Below are 15,401 nucleotides of genomic sequence, written 5' to 3' on the forward strand. Positions count from 1 at the left end.
TATATATATATATATATATATATATATATATATATAAAAAAGGTATTCAAGTCTCTTTTCTTGGTTTATAACACTGAAACAAAGTGGATGAAGTTTAATCATTTTTCTCTAGCACTGATGAACTGAAAATTCATTTGAACGTCAAAGTAAAAACAAACAAAATTACAGTAATTGAAGATGTATTCACTTGCTCAATTCAATATTTAGAAGAGGCAGCAATTACTGCTTTGAGTCTATTTGGTTAGGTTATTGTCATCTCAGGCTTGGTTTAGTTTCATGGCATTTAAATTCTTGATTTATTTGTGGTCTGGATTCTCATCTGAGAAGCCAGTCTTACCAAAAATGAAACTGTTTTCAAAGTCACAGTTCTCTTAAAAAATGTGGCATATTTTGTTTTGAGGATTTCTCGAGATTATGCCGCATTTATTTTTACCCTCTGCCCTTAACAGCCTTCTAGGGCCTTTGGTAGGGAAGCATAACCACAGCACGATGCTGCCACTTACATGCTTCATGCTGGGGATTGGTCCTTTTATGCACATGTGTGATGTTACAGCAAATACTGCATCCACTAATAACAGACGAAAGGGTAATAGGGTACACGCACACGACTGATTGGAAACTAGGCCTGCACGATTCGGGGGAAAATATGAATCACGTTTTTTTTAGCTTAGAAGTGATATCACGATTCTCTGCCACAACGTTTTTGACCATGAAAAAACAAAACAAATTGGCAGTACCAAACTGATTTTTTTTGGCATCAATAGCACAATGCGCATCACCAAAAGTCTGTAAACATAGAGGCTTCAATGAAGAAAAGGGAGAACATTGCAGCGCTTGGGAGTGCTTCAAAACCTGTTTTATACAGTCTATGTTTAAAACTCACAGAAGAAAGCAGTAGCGTTTGTGATGCAGTCGTCTTGTAACTAAATTAAATGAGAATCAAAGTCATTAAAAATAAACAGGGTGAATCAAAATCACGATTTTACAACGATTAATTGTGCAGGGCTACAGGGAATTATACCAAACTCTTTTTTAAATATAACATTTTAGCCTGAATTAATGGTATAGGTAGGAGCACCTTCTCCAGATATGGTGTCTGCCATTAACTGCAGACACAGAGCCGCGCCTCAAGCCTATCTGCAGACCATTCATTATAAATCAATAGAGATTACCAAGCCTCACTAATATAAACACAACCCATACAGTACAACATTGGCCTACTGGGAAATGTTAATTTTTTTTCCTTTAACCCTGTTGCTAGTATTTTCAGATAACCACAGCATGACAGTTATACAGCACGCCATACGCAACTAGACTAACACACAGCACATAACCTATGCACCAGATTCCTGTTCAGTAATTTCAACTGGACCTGACCCTTCATGCGGATGAGCCCAGCACTATGAAACTTCAGTCACACTATGGCACATGGTGAAAATTGAGTGTTTCTATTATGTTTCAGCCAAGAGAGGCCTTGGTTTGGCTCGGTAGTATGCTCACAGCAGTACATTGGCCTGGATGGAACACGGTGGTTCTCTACTTGCACCCTGACGTACAGAGTTCTACAGTGGCTGGCATAGTCCTGTTAGCTATGGATGCTGGTGCAGGGCTGGGACTGCCAAACTCAACTGCACTGCCAGCCTTGGCTTTGGCATAAGAAATGGGTCTGGAGGCTGCACTGTTGAACAAGTTTATGGCATCAGCGGAGCTCAAAAGGGGAAAGAAAAAAACAACTGGCAGTTGGAACCAGATGCTCTGGCATTGCCTTCTTCATAGCTATGTCTGAACCTGCTTGGTACATGGAGTTATCATTGTAGCTACATTATCCCTGAGGCTCACCGCATTGGGCAGTGTTTGAAGAAGAAAAAAAAACAAAAACATGCCTTATGAATACCGAGTGCAAAACCACATACTACATGGATGAAATATAGGTGAAGTTAAAATCATAGGTCTATCTATAAAGGATGTACTAAATAAAGTATTTATCTAGTGGAGGGGAACATCAAAGGACACTCAACAATGTAGTTTTGATTAAAAAAAATACCACATTTGCAAACCAAAACCAGAGGTCTGCCACTCCAACTCTGAACCTGTACACAACCTGTCACTCTTATCAGTAAGCAACATATTAAAACCTGACAACATTTGCTATTCTTCCCAGGAAAAGGTCATACATATTAACATGTAGTAAAAGAGTAAGCAGTGTTACCTTAAACTGGGTAAAAGTATAGTAAAAGGCTATAGGAAAAGAAGCTACATGAAAGCAGGTTTTTAGACCCGAAACAATGCATGGGGCTGCGCTGGTGGTGGCATGTTACTTCAGGTACCAGTGAGACATAAAGTATTATCCAGGAAGTCCAGTTTGAGTAACAGATACAAGTCTGTTTATAGGACAGGATTTTACAACTGTGGAAAGTCATCACAGTGGAAATGATTTTGTCGCAAGTCTCGCAACTATCGCAAGCTAAACAGTAGAAACACGTCCTTACACATTACAAAGTAATATACCATGTGTGGTTCTATGTGTTAATTTGGACTTCACAATGTCGTCCAAATACAATTTACATCCTCTGCCAGACGATCGTGCAGTTTTATGCCTGACTGTGCTCAACCGCTGCCCTTCATTCCTTACAATCATTCAAATGTCTGAACTTTGCATAAATTATTTCTGAGACATCTTAGTTTTTGGTACCTTCTTAACCCAGTAAAGGATTGCTTCTCCACACATTTTATAAACAGCACATTTTTAAACTCAATGGATTATGGGGGAAAAAAAGAGTAATTAGGGTACAGTTGTTAAGTAACTATTTGCACAAGCCAGCAGATTTTTTTTCTTTAGGCTGATGATTCTCCATGCAGCATTTGACTGCATTTTTATGACAACCAAGCAGCTATGCACCCAACCTTTTGCTTGTGGCCTAGTTCAAGACTGTGCTTGTCAACATGCAATGTTAAAACAATTGTAATTGTGGACTTCATATGAAATTATTACAGATTTGACAATCACCATTCATGGACTGTGGCATAACGCTCTGATCATTTAAAAAGAGAAGCTCACTGGGTGAATTGGGATTACAGAGGGAGTCCTTCAAACAACTGACCTGGGTTAAAGGTCATTTTAGCAACCATCTATTTTAGTAAAGTCTTTTGTAACAATCCATTGAACCCCTACAATCCTGACAAATGTTGTTGTGGGCAGACCCTGTGCTCTGATCTCCCAAGAAAAGTCAAGCTTTTAAGAGGTGAACTTCTATATCTGGATCAATAACCATTAATGACATTAATATTAACTCTAAATTCCAAGGTTAAAATATGTACAATGCAATACATAAAAAACCTTGCCTTGTTAAAGTGTCCACAAATCAAAGGAAGGCAGCACAACGTCAATCTTGCATTCATATGACACACTAACATAACACGGAGTGTGTTTTAGTTTAATGCATGAGTGGTATTATAATGTATGCTTTTCATAACTGGGAAACTACATTTGATAGATTAATTGGTCAGAAATAATTAAAATGAAGACTATAATTTCAAAGGGGCAGACATAAACTGAGTGACAGTTTTAAAAAAAAGAAGCTTTTTAGACATTCTTTTCAATTCCACACCATTGGTTATTTTGTATTTAAATAATTTCCAGCATTACTTAACTACGTGTCCATCAATCAAAATAAGCACAAATGCTTTCTGCGTAGACGTGGGTGTTAGTTTTTCAAGAGATAAATACGGAATTGTGAGAAAATAGATTTCCCCTCTAATCCATTAAAAAGGGACTAATGTTGGCTTGATAAATGACAGTCATTGTCTTTGAATGATCTCTTAAACCATTTGACCCGATTGAAAGATCAATTAAGCACACGGCTCCCTGTAAAGGGCTTGATAATGCAAAAGTTGACAGGCAAAGCACATTGAACAGCATCTACCTGCATTGACTTCCAGCAACCTCCTCTTCTTCTGTTGTCTCTCTTGCTTTTCACGCTCAGCCTTCTCCTTTGCCGCCAGTGCCCTCCTCTGTTTCTCCTCTGTCTCCCTCTGCTTCAGGTTTTCCTTCAGTGCTTGCTGTGGGGAAAGCGGGAGAGAAAGTGAGGGAAAGATGGAGAGAAATAGTAAAACAAGACAGGCTGCTAAGTGGGGTTAATTACAGTACTGTAGTGTAGGGCCTGTCCAAGGCAGAGGCAGCTGTCAAACACCACTGACATCTTTATCAGGCACCATAAGAGTCAGATGAAGCTTCGAAGGTGGATTCCCACCCTGGTATTGCCAGACACAAAACAACTTGACACCAGGGACATCAGAGATCAATAAGATGACAAAGACATGAACAGAAACTGTTAGTCTTTTAAAACAACATTAGTTACTGTTCTAAGTTTGACGCTTTTATGCATTTAAAAAAAGAAAAGTATTCTTATTTTTAACGATTATTAAAGGTCTGTTTTTATATTTTACTTGTTCTCTTTTGTTTTTTACTCTACAGTCATCATCCCTGGCAGAATCCCTTTACAAGATAAAACAAAGTGCAACTACTACAACTATGCAAGTAACAAGTACACAACTGTCCTCTCTTTCCAACCTGTAGAATATGACACGCACTGATGTCGTCACTGTGGTGAACCTGGAATTTCTGGGTTCATTCATAGCATTCTGCTGTAGGGGACAAAACACTGGTTTGTTTGTATTTCCTTATACTACACTAAGCGCCGGATGTAGCGACAGTGCCCTTGCAAAATAGATGGCGGAGAAAGAGGGAGGGGAGGAGAATGATGGCTGAAACAGGCAGCCAATGGCAGGTTTATAAATCCGACTACCAGTTGGTAAACAGCAAGGGGAGCCCCACAGCAATGCTAACTGTTAGAATTGTATTGCTGTAAAACAGCAATACAATTCTGGCTGTACTGTAAATGCAGCTTAACCCAGCTGCTGTGTAGGTGGATGTTGATGTCTACCACAATAACTGCAGATCAACCGTAAACAAAATTCACACTTACAACCACCTGGAGTTTTCAGAATCTAAAAACTGCTAGATTTGATATAATTACAAGAATAATTAGGCAACTTTACTGCATATACTTCTTGAAAATAAACCTAAAATATATTAGGAAATCAAAATGTTTTTATAAAAACATTGTGATAATTGATTGCACTTACTGTCTCGCACTTGTAGGTATGTGCACTCTAAATCATTACATTTCCCCATGATGATGTCAGGTTTTCTCGTCATTTTATTCTTGTGATTGGAATTTCTAACAATTGAGAAAACTATTCTAGAATTGCAATATACAGAATAGTAATACAATCCTATATCCATTCATAATTCCATTTCTCTTTTTAGGGGATAATGTAGTTTGACTTGATCATGATATGCTGATGGTCAACTCTAAAAGGCCTCTCTGTTAATAAACAACAAGAACAAAATGTGGGGAAATTGAATATATTTGTGCAGATGTTTCTATTAAAAGAAAGTGGACTACAAACAAAGAAACAATCTTCAAACATTATAAGAAAACATTTAAGTTGACTGAATGTGGTCTCTTTCTTATGACCAGACACTTCTATTGAGTAGAGAGTCATTGAGACTGCAAGCAAGTCCCAGTGGTTGCAAGTAAGTCCTGGGACAGAAATGTCTTATAATATTATTGACATTTGCACAAGAGGATGTCGCCAACTTCTAAACTTGTCAAAGATGTCATTAATTCTATTCTGCCTGTCTATAAAGAATTATTTCACAGGTCTACTATCTACCGTACATGAACCACTGTGGATACAGGCTCTATAATCCCTCTGCCAAAGGCTTTTCAAACTAATAGTGTCAATGGCTCAATACTGCCACAGCCAAGAGAAAGATTGCATATGATTTAATAGAGTGCTAGCATGATTGCCATCCTGATCAATAGCCAGTCACTTAAAGAAAGGGAGTCTGGGTTTTTATCAAACACCCATCTCTTCCTTTTTGTCTCCCCTCCTCTTGTGTTATTCACACAGCCCGGCTAGACAGGCAGGTCTGTAGAAGAATAGTAATGCCAAACCAACATTAATAGATGCACACAAAGACAGACACTGAAAATGATGTCATACTCGGAAAACTACAGTGGAACAGTAAAGGGGGGGTAGTCTTTTATTGAAGACCACTGAACCTCTTGAAAGAATATGCCACCGTTTGTTGAAATAGGGCTCATCACGGTCTCCCCTAGTTGTAGGTGGGCCAACACATTTTAGTCCGGTGCAACACAGGCAGCGCTGCTTCTAGTTGGCTTAGCGTAAAGAATGGAATCCTATGTTGCCAGTTAGCATGTTGTGAGTAAAAATGAGCCAACAAAAAAACAACAACCTAATTACTTCTTGTGTCCTGCGTAATCACAACGAGTACAAATAGCCATGCAGATTAAGACTAGACGATTTCCCAGGCAGATATCGATTTGGGACTATACTGGGTGGAAGCACAGCCGAAGCACTAAATCTGCCATGTTCGTCGCCATTCACTGTCTACTGTAGGAAAAATACCCAGCTATTCACGCCGGGTATGTTGATGGAAGTTGGGGGGATTTACGGTGCTGCATGATCCCTGCGACAATGCAGCAGTGCTTTGGCTGTGCTTCCACAGCTGCTCTTCGTCAAAGTCTACGGCGTGGCTGTGTCCATTCATTTTACAGTCTATGGGTAACACCTGTGCTTTTCCTACTGGGACAGGACAAATGTCTGCTGTGAGAAAGACCTATTGCTGAAAATGATGTACTTAAATTGAATTCAAAACAGATCAGCGTAGTTCATTCCGCATCAACAAGCCACTTGAAATTGAGAAATCACAACACAAATAAAACACTCTGCAAATCACTATGGTTATGTTCTCTATGGTCAAGTACAGCTGCATATGAGCAGTCAAAATCACTCTTATGTTGTATCCTGTCCAATAGATCCTCCACGTCTGCACACTGACCTTTTTCTTTCAATGGAGAAAATCTTTTTTTTTTCTTATTTACACACAGACCACAATAAGATTGTAGCTTGTTGGCAGCTTAGCAGACATAATTTAAACATTTATTACAAACTCACTCACATAAAGACAATGGGGTCTGACATCACTGATATGTACCACTTAAAAAAGGTTTTTAGCTGCTCAGAGCTCTATATTTAAATGAAACTAACTCCTCCACAAAATGAACTTTGATTTGATGTAATGAAACTGTCAGTAGCTTGTGGCAACCACTGATTCACAAATGACTATATTCTTAATGGGCATCCAATCTTGTAAATTACAGGCAGAGAGAATTGGGAAAAGAAAAGGACAAATGTACTGACAGATAATACATTTTCAATGAAGAACAATTAGGTGATCCCAGGTTAGTTGTCGGCTCTGATGGATGCCTAATGTGAACATAGGCCCAACTCTTACACTCCTTCCCCTCTTCATTATCAAGCTCCGCTCTCATTTACAAGTCAAATTCAATTACTCACATAAAATGTAAACATAACTGTACTATAACACACTATAAGCTGTTGTTACCTTTAACCCCAACAGTTTTATAAATACAGCAACCTAGCTAGTCACGAAATCAGTGTTGTTTACAACAGCCTCACTGACTAGACTGTCGATTACGTTTTACGACGTATATATTTTAAAACTAACCAACTTATAAAAGACGATTGTAAGATTAGTTTGCCTTCTCGTAGAGAAAAAACAAGATGCCCTACAAGCCTATGATGCAAATGACAAGTGTATTATCTCATTAACATATGTAGGCCAATTATAATACAGACCATCTTATTAAGACAGTTAACTTTGTCATAATTTCATTAAACAAGAGTATACAGCCAAATGATAACACTAGCATGCTTAACATGCTCAGGATGTCAATTATGTTAACAAGCTGCTGTTTAGCAGGCATAATGTTTGACACATTAATAATAAACACAAAGTACAGCTGACGATGCTGGGAAAGTCCTTACTTCTGCAGGTGCATAGTCAATCACCAAATAACTGCGACTGGTGCTGAATCAAAGTTAATTCAATTCATCTTGAGGGGACCATGAACAACCAACTTCATAACAATCCATGCTATAGTTGTCAAGGGATTTAAAAAAATGTCAAGCTGCTGGTGGCGCTTCAGAAAATGTAACTGAGGCTATATTTGCAGCAAATTTCATAAAAATCCACCCAATAGATGAGGATATTTCAATTTCAACCACAAATGTCAACCTCATGTTGGCGCTAGAGGAAAGGTCAGGGCACCAGAGTCATCCTTTTGAGACCATGAATGTATGTTCAAAATGTCATGACAATCTATGCCAAAGTTTATAAGTTATTTCAGTCTGGTCAGAAGTGGCAGACCGACGGCAATCCAAACAAATTGCCTTTCCTGGTGCCATGCTAGAAATGAATGGCAGGTGTTTCAATGATGTGTCTATGCAGATCAACAGAGGTATGTAGAGGCTAAATTATATCCTATTTTAAATTGGATCCTTTACTGCTGCCAGCAGCAGGGAAAACAATGTTTAGTCAATAACGGGTCAATACAACAAGTGGGCGGCTTAAGAGAAGATCACTCAAACTTTCCAAAGAGAATGGAACAGGCAACAGAGCAGCAGCAGCAGATAAAGAACATAACATCCTAGTTAAAACAGAAATTGATTTGATCCCAGCCAGCATAAAAGTGCCATGCTGTCTTCTTTAATCACAGAACCAATTAGAAATATTAAACAATAGAAGGAAAAACAGTCTCTGTGTGGACATTGAGCACAGTATTATCAACAATTATCCAACTACTGAAAAATAATGAGAACTAAAGGAACATTGATTTTGAGAGCTAGAGAGGAGTCTGAAACTACAAAAAATGTGTCATGTGATTTTTTTGCCCTCTGACAAAGAATCCATTTTTACTGTAATGTTGAGCTGAAGGAGAGAAAGAGGTAAAGTGGGGGAGAGAGAGAGAGAGAGAGAGAGAGAGAGAGAGAACCAGCTCTCTGAGGAAATTGCCCTCCGCTCTCCTTCATCACTGCAGGTCTGCTTCCCCCTCCTCCTCCTCTCCTGGATGTCCGCCATTAGACACGCTCAATTGGATTCCTGTCAGATGTGCGGCCTCGCCCTGGGTCTCCTTCTTACGGGTGACTGAGCAGGCAGTACGTGTGTGTACGAGTGTGTGTGTCCATCTTTGTGCGTGAAAAAGCTAAGCAGCTTTTCCAGTAAAAAACAAAACAAAAAAAAACCGGCCAACACAAAATGACAAAAGCACACCAACAAAAATGTGCACACACGTACACACAGTTCAAGGCTCAGTTCGCCTCAGGCACTGGTCCAGAGACAGCTCGCACCTATTAGCATGGGCCTTGACACAGCAGGGTAAATGCTGACACAGATTTGACCGAGAGGTTATGGTGCTGAGATTTACTGTATGCCTACGTTCATTGACCTAGCCTTGGCTTCTCCCAAGATATGTCTGTGTGATGTGACCATTTGAACCAATTGCTGACCTAACGCAGGGGAATAAATAGCTACCTTGGGAGTTTTGACCATTTAATTCAAGTCTTGATAACACTTAGCTTGTTCACCTCTCACTGGCAGAGTCATTGACTGTTATGTTTGGTCAGAACATAAATGCTACAGCAGAACCTAACTGTCGAGCTAAAATTAAAGGAATTACAGCTGCAGTATGAGACATTATTGTGCCATAGGGTGTATTTACCATATTAAACCTTTTTTTTACCAAGGGATATTCCCATTGCAATTCATAATCTCTTTTACAAGGGTGGCTGGCTAAGACATGTACATATAAATGTATGTATAATAGCGGTTATACGTATAATCGTTTCACTATTATCAATTGGCGTTGAACAAAATGCATGCAACATATTGGGATTTGTATCATTTGGTCCGAGTCTATAAAAGTGAGGAAAAGAATCACATCACAGAGAAGTTATGGGATCAATTGCAGAGGTAAAAAGAAAACAACAAAGGAAGAGCCAAGCTAAAAGCAAAGCCTCTGGCAACATTAATTTCCGATTGTCTGTGTTTCTTCAAGCCTGTGAAGCCTGTGTAGATTCTTTAGTCTCAGGTTAGATCCGAGCAAATCAGGATATGTGGCAATTAAGTGTTAGGATGTGAATTTGATCATAATAGAAGGACAGGACTAATAAAAAATAGTGTGTGCCTCAATGTAAAAAAGCTGTACATGTAGCTTTAATTAAGCAAAGTGCTCGGGTGAAAGCTGGACACTGTTAATGTGGTTTGACCTTGTTATCAGTTGGCTTAAACATGGGTCCCAAATCATACAGGGAAGGACCTTTTCTTCAAGATATAAACATATACTCTATATATTGCACTCGTAATGCCTCACAGCTAGTCCTTTTAATCAGATTTCTACCAATAACACGTCTGGAAAGCCTAAAAAATATGGATCTTATCAGGAGTAACAGCAGTTTACTTTGTTGTTGGGGATCTTAAAGGTTTACAAAAACATGTTTATTGTTTGTCTCGATAATGATGTGGACTATAAACTTATTTAAAACAGTTTAAAGGTTTCTTCTCAGACTTAGTGTAGATTGTACATTGTGTACAGTACGCATGAAATGTCTACATCAGCAGCACAACTTCTCTCCCTGAAGATTACACAGATGTACTGTAGAGCGAAAGCTTTGGAGTATTCAAAAAATCTAAACCATAAGTAATGTAAAGTAATGACTGTGCAGGAAAAAAGGCAAAGAGGCATGAAATCCATTTGTGAGTGTGAGGTAGATGTTAAGTTGGGGGCAGGGCTGGAACTTTAGTAGGCTAATTAGCTACTATTATCTGTCGCACCCACAGTAGCCTGTGTCACTAATCCTGCTGATTAAACACAGTGGGGCTCCACAGCTCCACAGCTTACAGTAGCGCCAAACTGATAAGGCCACAAAGCTCAGTGATGACATAAATGTCTGGCTGAGACAGGACTGCATTGGACTGACACTGTTCTGCTTTGCATTATACCATAGGACACTGATGCGGGAATCACAAAAAAGATGTTGTAGCCCATCTTAATCTTAATGCAGTCAATAAATAAAAACAGTCAAAGTTGATTATCCAGTTTGCTAATGATTTTACTGCTGTTAAAAGTCTGCTTATGTCAGTGTTGTTCATAAATACAGACACAGCATAACAAATATTAGTTGATAAAAAAAAAAAACACAACCGCATACATGAATACAACCATAACTCAAAATAATTAGTTATGCCTTTTAAATGGTATTATGGAACACCAATCCACATAAATTAGCACTTTTTAATAGGAGTTGGATTTTCCTGAAATACAATGTTTACTCATACACAATATTTCCCCTTAATCATCCCTTATGAACCACCAGAAGAGTGTCAGTATCTCACCCTTCAGAGACCCTGAAGGGTGTATTTTCTTATTTTGCTGCTGGGCCTAAACCTCTATAAAAAAAAGTAGCAACCAAGTGCCAAATTGTAAGAACGCGTCCAAGAGGAAGCTACAAAAATGGCGGACAAATCCTTGAAAAAAAGCGAGGCAAAACGGCAGGCGGACAAAGCTCGTTACAAAACTAGAGTGAATCTGGGGTTGGCTTTCACCAGCTGGCAGGCAACATGACCCTTGTTGAGCCGGGGCGGAGGGGCCCACTTTTATTCCTTCAAATCACAATCAACAAATCCTACTCATTTTGCTTGTAATGTATCTAAGTGCCAACATTTCAGTCAGTTCCTTTAATTGCGAACACATTTGTGGTAAAACGTCAACTTTAACACAATTGTGGCCGGGTTAGCTTAGTTGGTAAAGCAGGCGCACATATGTGGAGGTTTACTCCTCGACTCAGAAGGTCCAGGGTTGGAGTCTAACCTGTGACAATTTCCTGCATGTCTTCCTTCTATCTCTCTCTCTCTCTCTTATCTACCTGTCCTATTATTACAAAAAATGAGGAAATGCCTTAACAATTATCTTTTTTCTAAAAGCAACAAATAAACATGATTAAAGATGCATTAATTATCGTGTTTTTTTTCTAACAAAATGTAATCAATTGGTTCCTGCAATACAAAAACAAATCCAGGCATTACTATTACCACAGAAAATCAACTCATCAAAAACTAAGTGGCTAATGGTTAGCCACCTAGTTTCAATAAAATGTGAACAGTCATGTGTTAATGTTGTCACTCCCACACAACACGCTCAGAAAAGAAAGTTTTCATGTTTCCACTTTGGGTCAATCTACAGTACAGTGTACTCACAGTGAACATGGCACGGAAGTTGCTCAGATCTGTAAACAGCTCCTCCACAGAGGTCTTCTTGGGGTCGATGGCAAAGTACTCCAACATGTTTTGATATAGCGTCTCCATATTGCTGTGCATTATCACCAGTTTGCCATACTGCTCCCTGGCAACCTTGCTGAAGCTGTGAGGGTTGTGGTCAAGGTCAACAACACAGCTATCACACATTAAATGTCAATGAAATATTGCAGCAAGTACACTTGTCCCCTATTTGACAGCAATGAAGGAAGTGTAGAAGAAAAACAAAATGCATTCACATTTGCTGCCGTAATGTTGCTTGCTCTGGAGGAAACTCCTAGAACTGTTGGTTCCTTGCAAATTCTGGAGTGTGGTCTAGACCTACTCTATCTGTAAAGTGTCTTGAGATAACTCTAGTTATGAATTGATACTATGAATAAAATTGAATTGAATGATCTAAAGCCGGAAAATAGATGGTCAGTAGTAAACTGTGAAGTTGGGAGTGTGAGCTCTGCTACTGTCAGTCAGGTTACTACTACAGTGTGTTTACTAGTATAACCCCCTGAAGCCTACAGCATAGGTAACTCATGTATGGCTGCTGTCAAAGTGTGTTGGTTTATTTGACTTGCACAACATTACGGAAAATACAAACACAAATAAAAATGTATTCTACTCTGAAAACAAGGAGACCAAAATCCACAAATAGGTAGATTTTACTGCACTAAGAGTTTAAATTGATTTTACTTCAACCATATCTGCCACTATCATTTCAAAGACCATCCAATCAGATAATAATTATTTGAAAAACTGTTTTTCCTAGTACTAATAAAACTAAACAGTTCTGCTATGTTGTTACGTTTGTGGATGTGTGTGATGAGGACAAATGGGAGAGCACTAGTATACATCCTGCCTACTAGTCACCATGCTGACAAAACTCGCTATATGTAGTATTCTAGCAAGCCTGATTTGCTGTTTAATAATTTCATATACCGCTATATAATATATATATATATATAAAATAAAACTCAAAAGAGCTAATGATAATTATATATATATATATATATATAATATCATTAGCTCTTTTGAGTTTTATTTTCTTTTTACACAAGTCGGCTGTTCTTTCCACAGAATAACAGTTTGATCAAAATCAACTTTTGATCCATGAAAAAAAGTAAATCTACAGTAGGTTAAAATCAGTTTGAATCAATCTCCTCCTTTTGAAAAGTATGGGCATTCAATGAAAACATTAAATTATGTGTCCCAAAGCAGCAGTCCTGCCAATGACCCCTACAACCTTTTCTCATGGCAGATGAGGTGCAAAAGGGTGTGTGTGATTGTGTGTGTGTGCTCACAATTATGTCCCCTTCATTATAGGTCAATTGATGGACCTATTTGACATCTGGCCTGTTGAATCTGGCTGGAGATGGGACTACCTATTCACAGCTATTCACACAGTTCAATAGGCACGGTTTCCAGATTGACTTGTCAGAAATATCTTTCCAAGCCAGGAACTAGGGGAAATAGGTATGAGGAAAGCCTGAGCAGGTGATGGAAAGCAAGAGAGGGAAAAAAGAAAAAATAGCTGAGAGCCAGTGTTGATAGGTATCCTGGGGTGCAAAATATTTCTCCTCCTCCCGTTCCCACTCGCCTGACTTTTCTCTATTCCAAAGAAATCAGTGGTCCACTGCAGCTCAAGAATTTCTGCTCACTCTTGCTTTCCTACTGATCCTTTACTCTTTTCCACCACCTTTTCCATCACATTTCCTTCTCACATTCAGAAGTGTAACACTAGACCAATAACACAGTAACTGTATACTCAAGTGGCGCATGAACTGATAATGGATTTTTTTTAATGTCACCAATGTGAAACTCCAGGCTTCTCTTGTTTAGCTGGTGACTCTAGATGTTGCTGATTGGAATAATGTCACCAGCATATTTCATCAGCTGCAGGTATAGCTGCCATTTGTGAAATTTTAACGTGATGACTGTATCATTTTTAATAAAGGCTTTTTCAGGTGGAAAAAAAAAGAAAAAAAAGAGGAAATATCTTTGCCTAGTAATATTAGATATGTAATAGCCAGAATGACAGGGGATCTTCAAAGATATGACAGAGTAAGGTTCAGTAATGGTCAGTGATATCTAATGTGAAATAATAGAAAAAAGGTCCAGTCAAAATGTACTCAAAAGACCTTAATTGCATAAACATGGCTTGTCAATATTGTCAAAATTTATCTGATGAAGGTCTAAGACTGAAACGTTGCATTTTAAAAATAAATAATTGCTTGCGTAATGGTCAGTGTGCTGGATTCCTTTTAAACTCCTGTCAATATTGATTAAAAAACACATTTTTGGTGTAGATTAATAAGGGAATCAGAGTAAGAAACATTGCTGTGGAGGTTAGTAAACTTTTTTTCTTCCTTTCCTTATTACAACTATTCTGTTCAACAACAAAAATAAAAATAAAACTAACAATTACATATAACACTTGTAATCTTAAGGGAATTATTCCAAGTTAGCTCAAGGGTGCACAAAAGTCATGTTTACTATGAGTTACGATGCTCAGATCTCATTTCCAGGTTGTACTGACAGGTTGTGGACATTAATTAGGCTACTAATCAAAACTGCAGTGGTTCTGCTGTCTCAGCCAACAAAAGTTGATCACAGATTACCGTTACATTGTGCGCGGTGGATTCAAGTATGAGCACAGTGTGGAGTGTGAGGTTTGCATATGGATGGTCTTGCAATGAATACGACATTTGATCAGCCCAAGACACAACAATATATATAAAATATGGGGTTAGCAATACGGTTAAGCCCTGATGAGTGTGTCAAGCTTTTGGTCACTAGGAAACTTGGGAGCCTTGAGCTCAGCATTTTCAATTTATTAGAGGCTTACAGTAAGATTTCAGATTTTTTTTCCAAATTTGATGCAGTTTTTTTAGTGTTGCTTAACTTAGACATTTGTGCAGGACACCTGGAATTGGAAAGCAAGGTAGTGAAAGACTGAGCTGTCAAATCCATTCTCAGTGAACCTTGTGTGTTTCACTCAAGTTGTGTGCTAACTACTGCAGCACAAGCCATCAGTGCCACAGCCCCAAGGCTATCGATCAAAACTGCATCAAGGAGGCTAGGTACAGCGTGTATTATTGAACACACACACACACACACACACACACACACACACACACACACACAC

At 38.6% G+C, this 15,401-nt stretch overlaps 1 protein-coding gene across 6 annotated transcripts in view; it reads right to left on the reverse strand.

Moving 5' to 3' along the window:
* LOC116700867 (protein diaphanous homolog 3) overlaps positions 1–15,401 on the reverse strand; it is a 178,170-nt gene that overhangs the window by 72,551 nt on the left and 90,218 nt on the right. For all 6 annotated transcript variants that reach the window (XM_032534721.1, XM_032534507.1, XM_032534583.1 and 3 more), the window contains 2 exons: positions 12,209–12,373; positions 3,924–4,059 (listed from right to left, as the gene is read on the reverse strand). In XM_032534721.1, the coding sequence (XP_032390612.1) occupies positions 3,924–4,059; positions 12,209–12,373 (301 nt within the window). The remainder of the gene's footprint in view (positions 1–3,923; positions 4,060–12,208; positions 12,374–15,401) is intronic.

The sequence above is a fragment of the Etheostoma spectabile genome, chromosome 1 (genome assembly GCF_008692095.1).
Source record: "Etheostoma spectabile isolate EspeVRDwgs_2016 chromosome 1, UIUC_Espe_1.0, whole genome shotgun sequence".
Taxonomy (NCBI): Eukaryota; Metazoa; Chordata; class Actinopteri; order Perciformes; family Percidae; genus Etheostoma; species Etheostoma spectabile.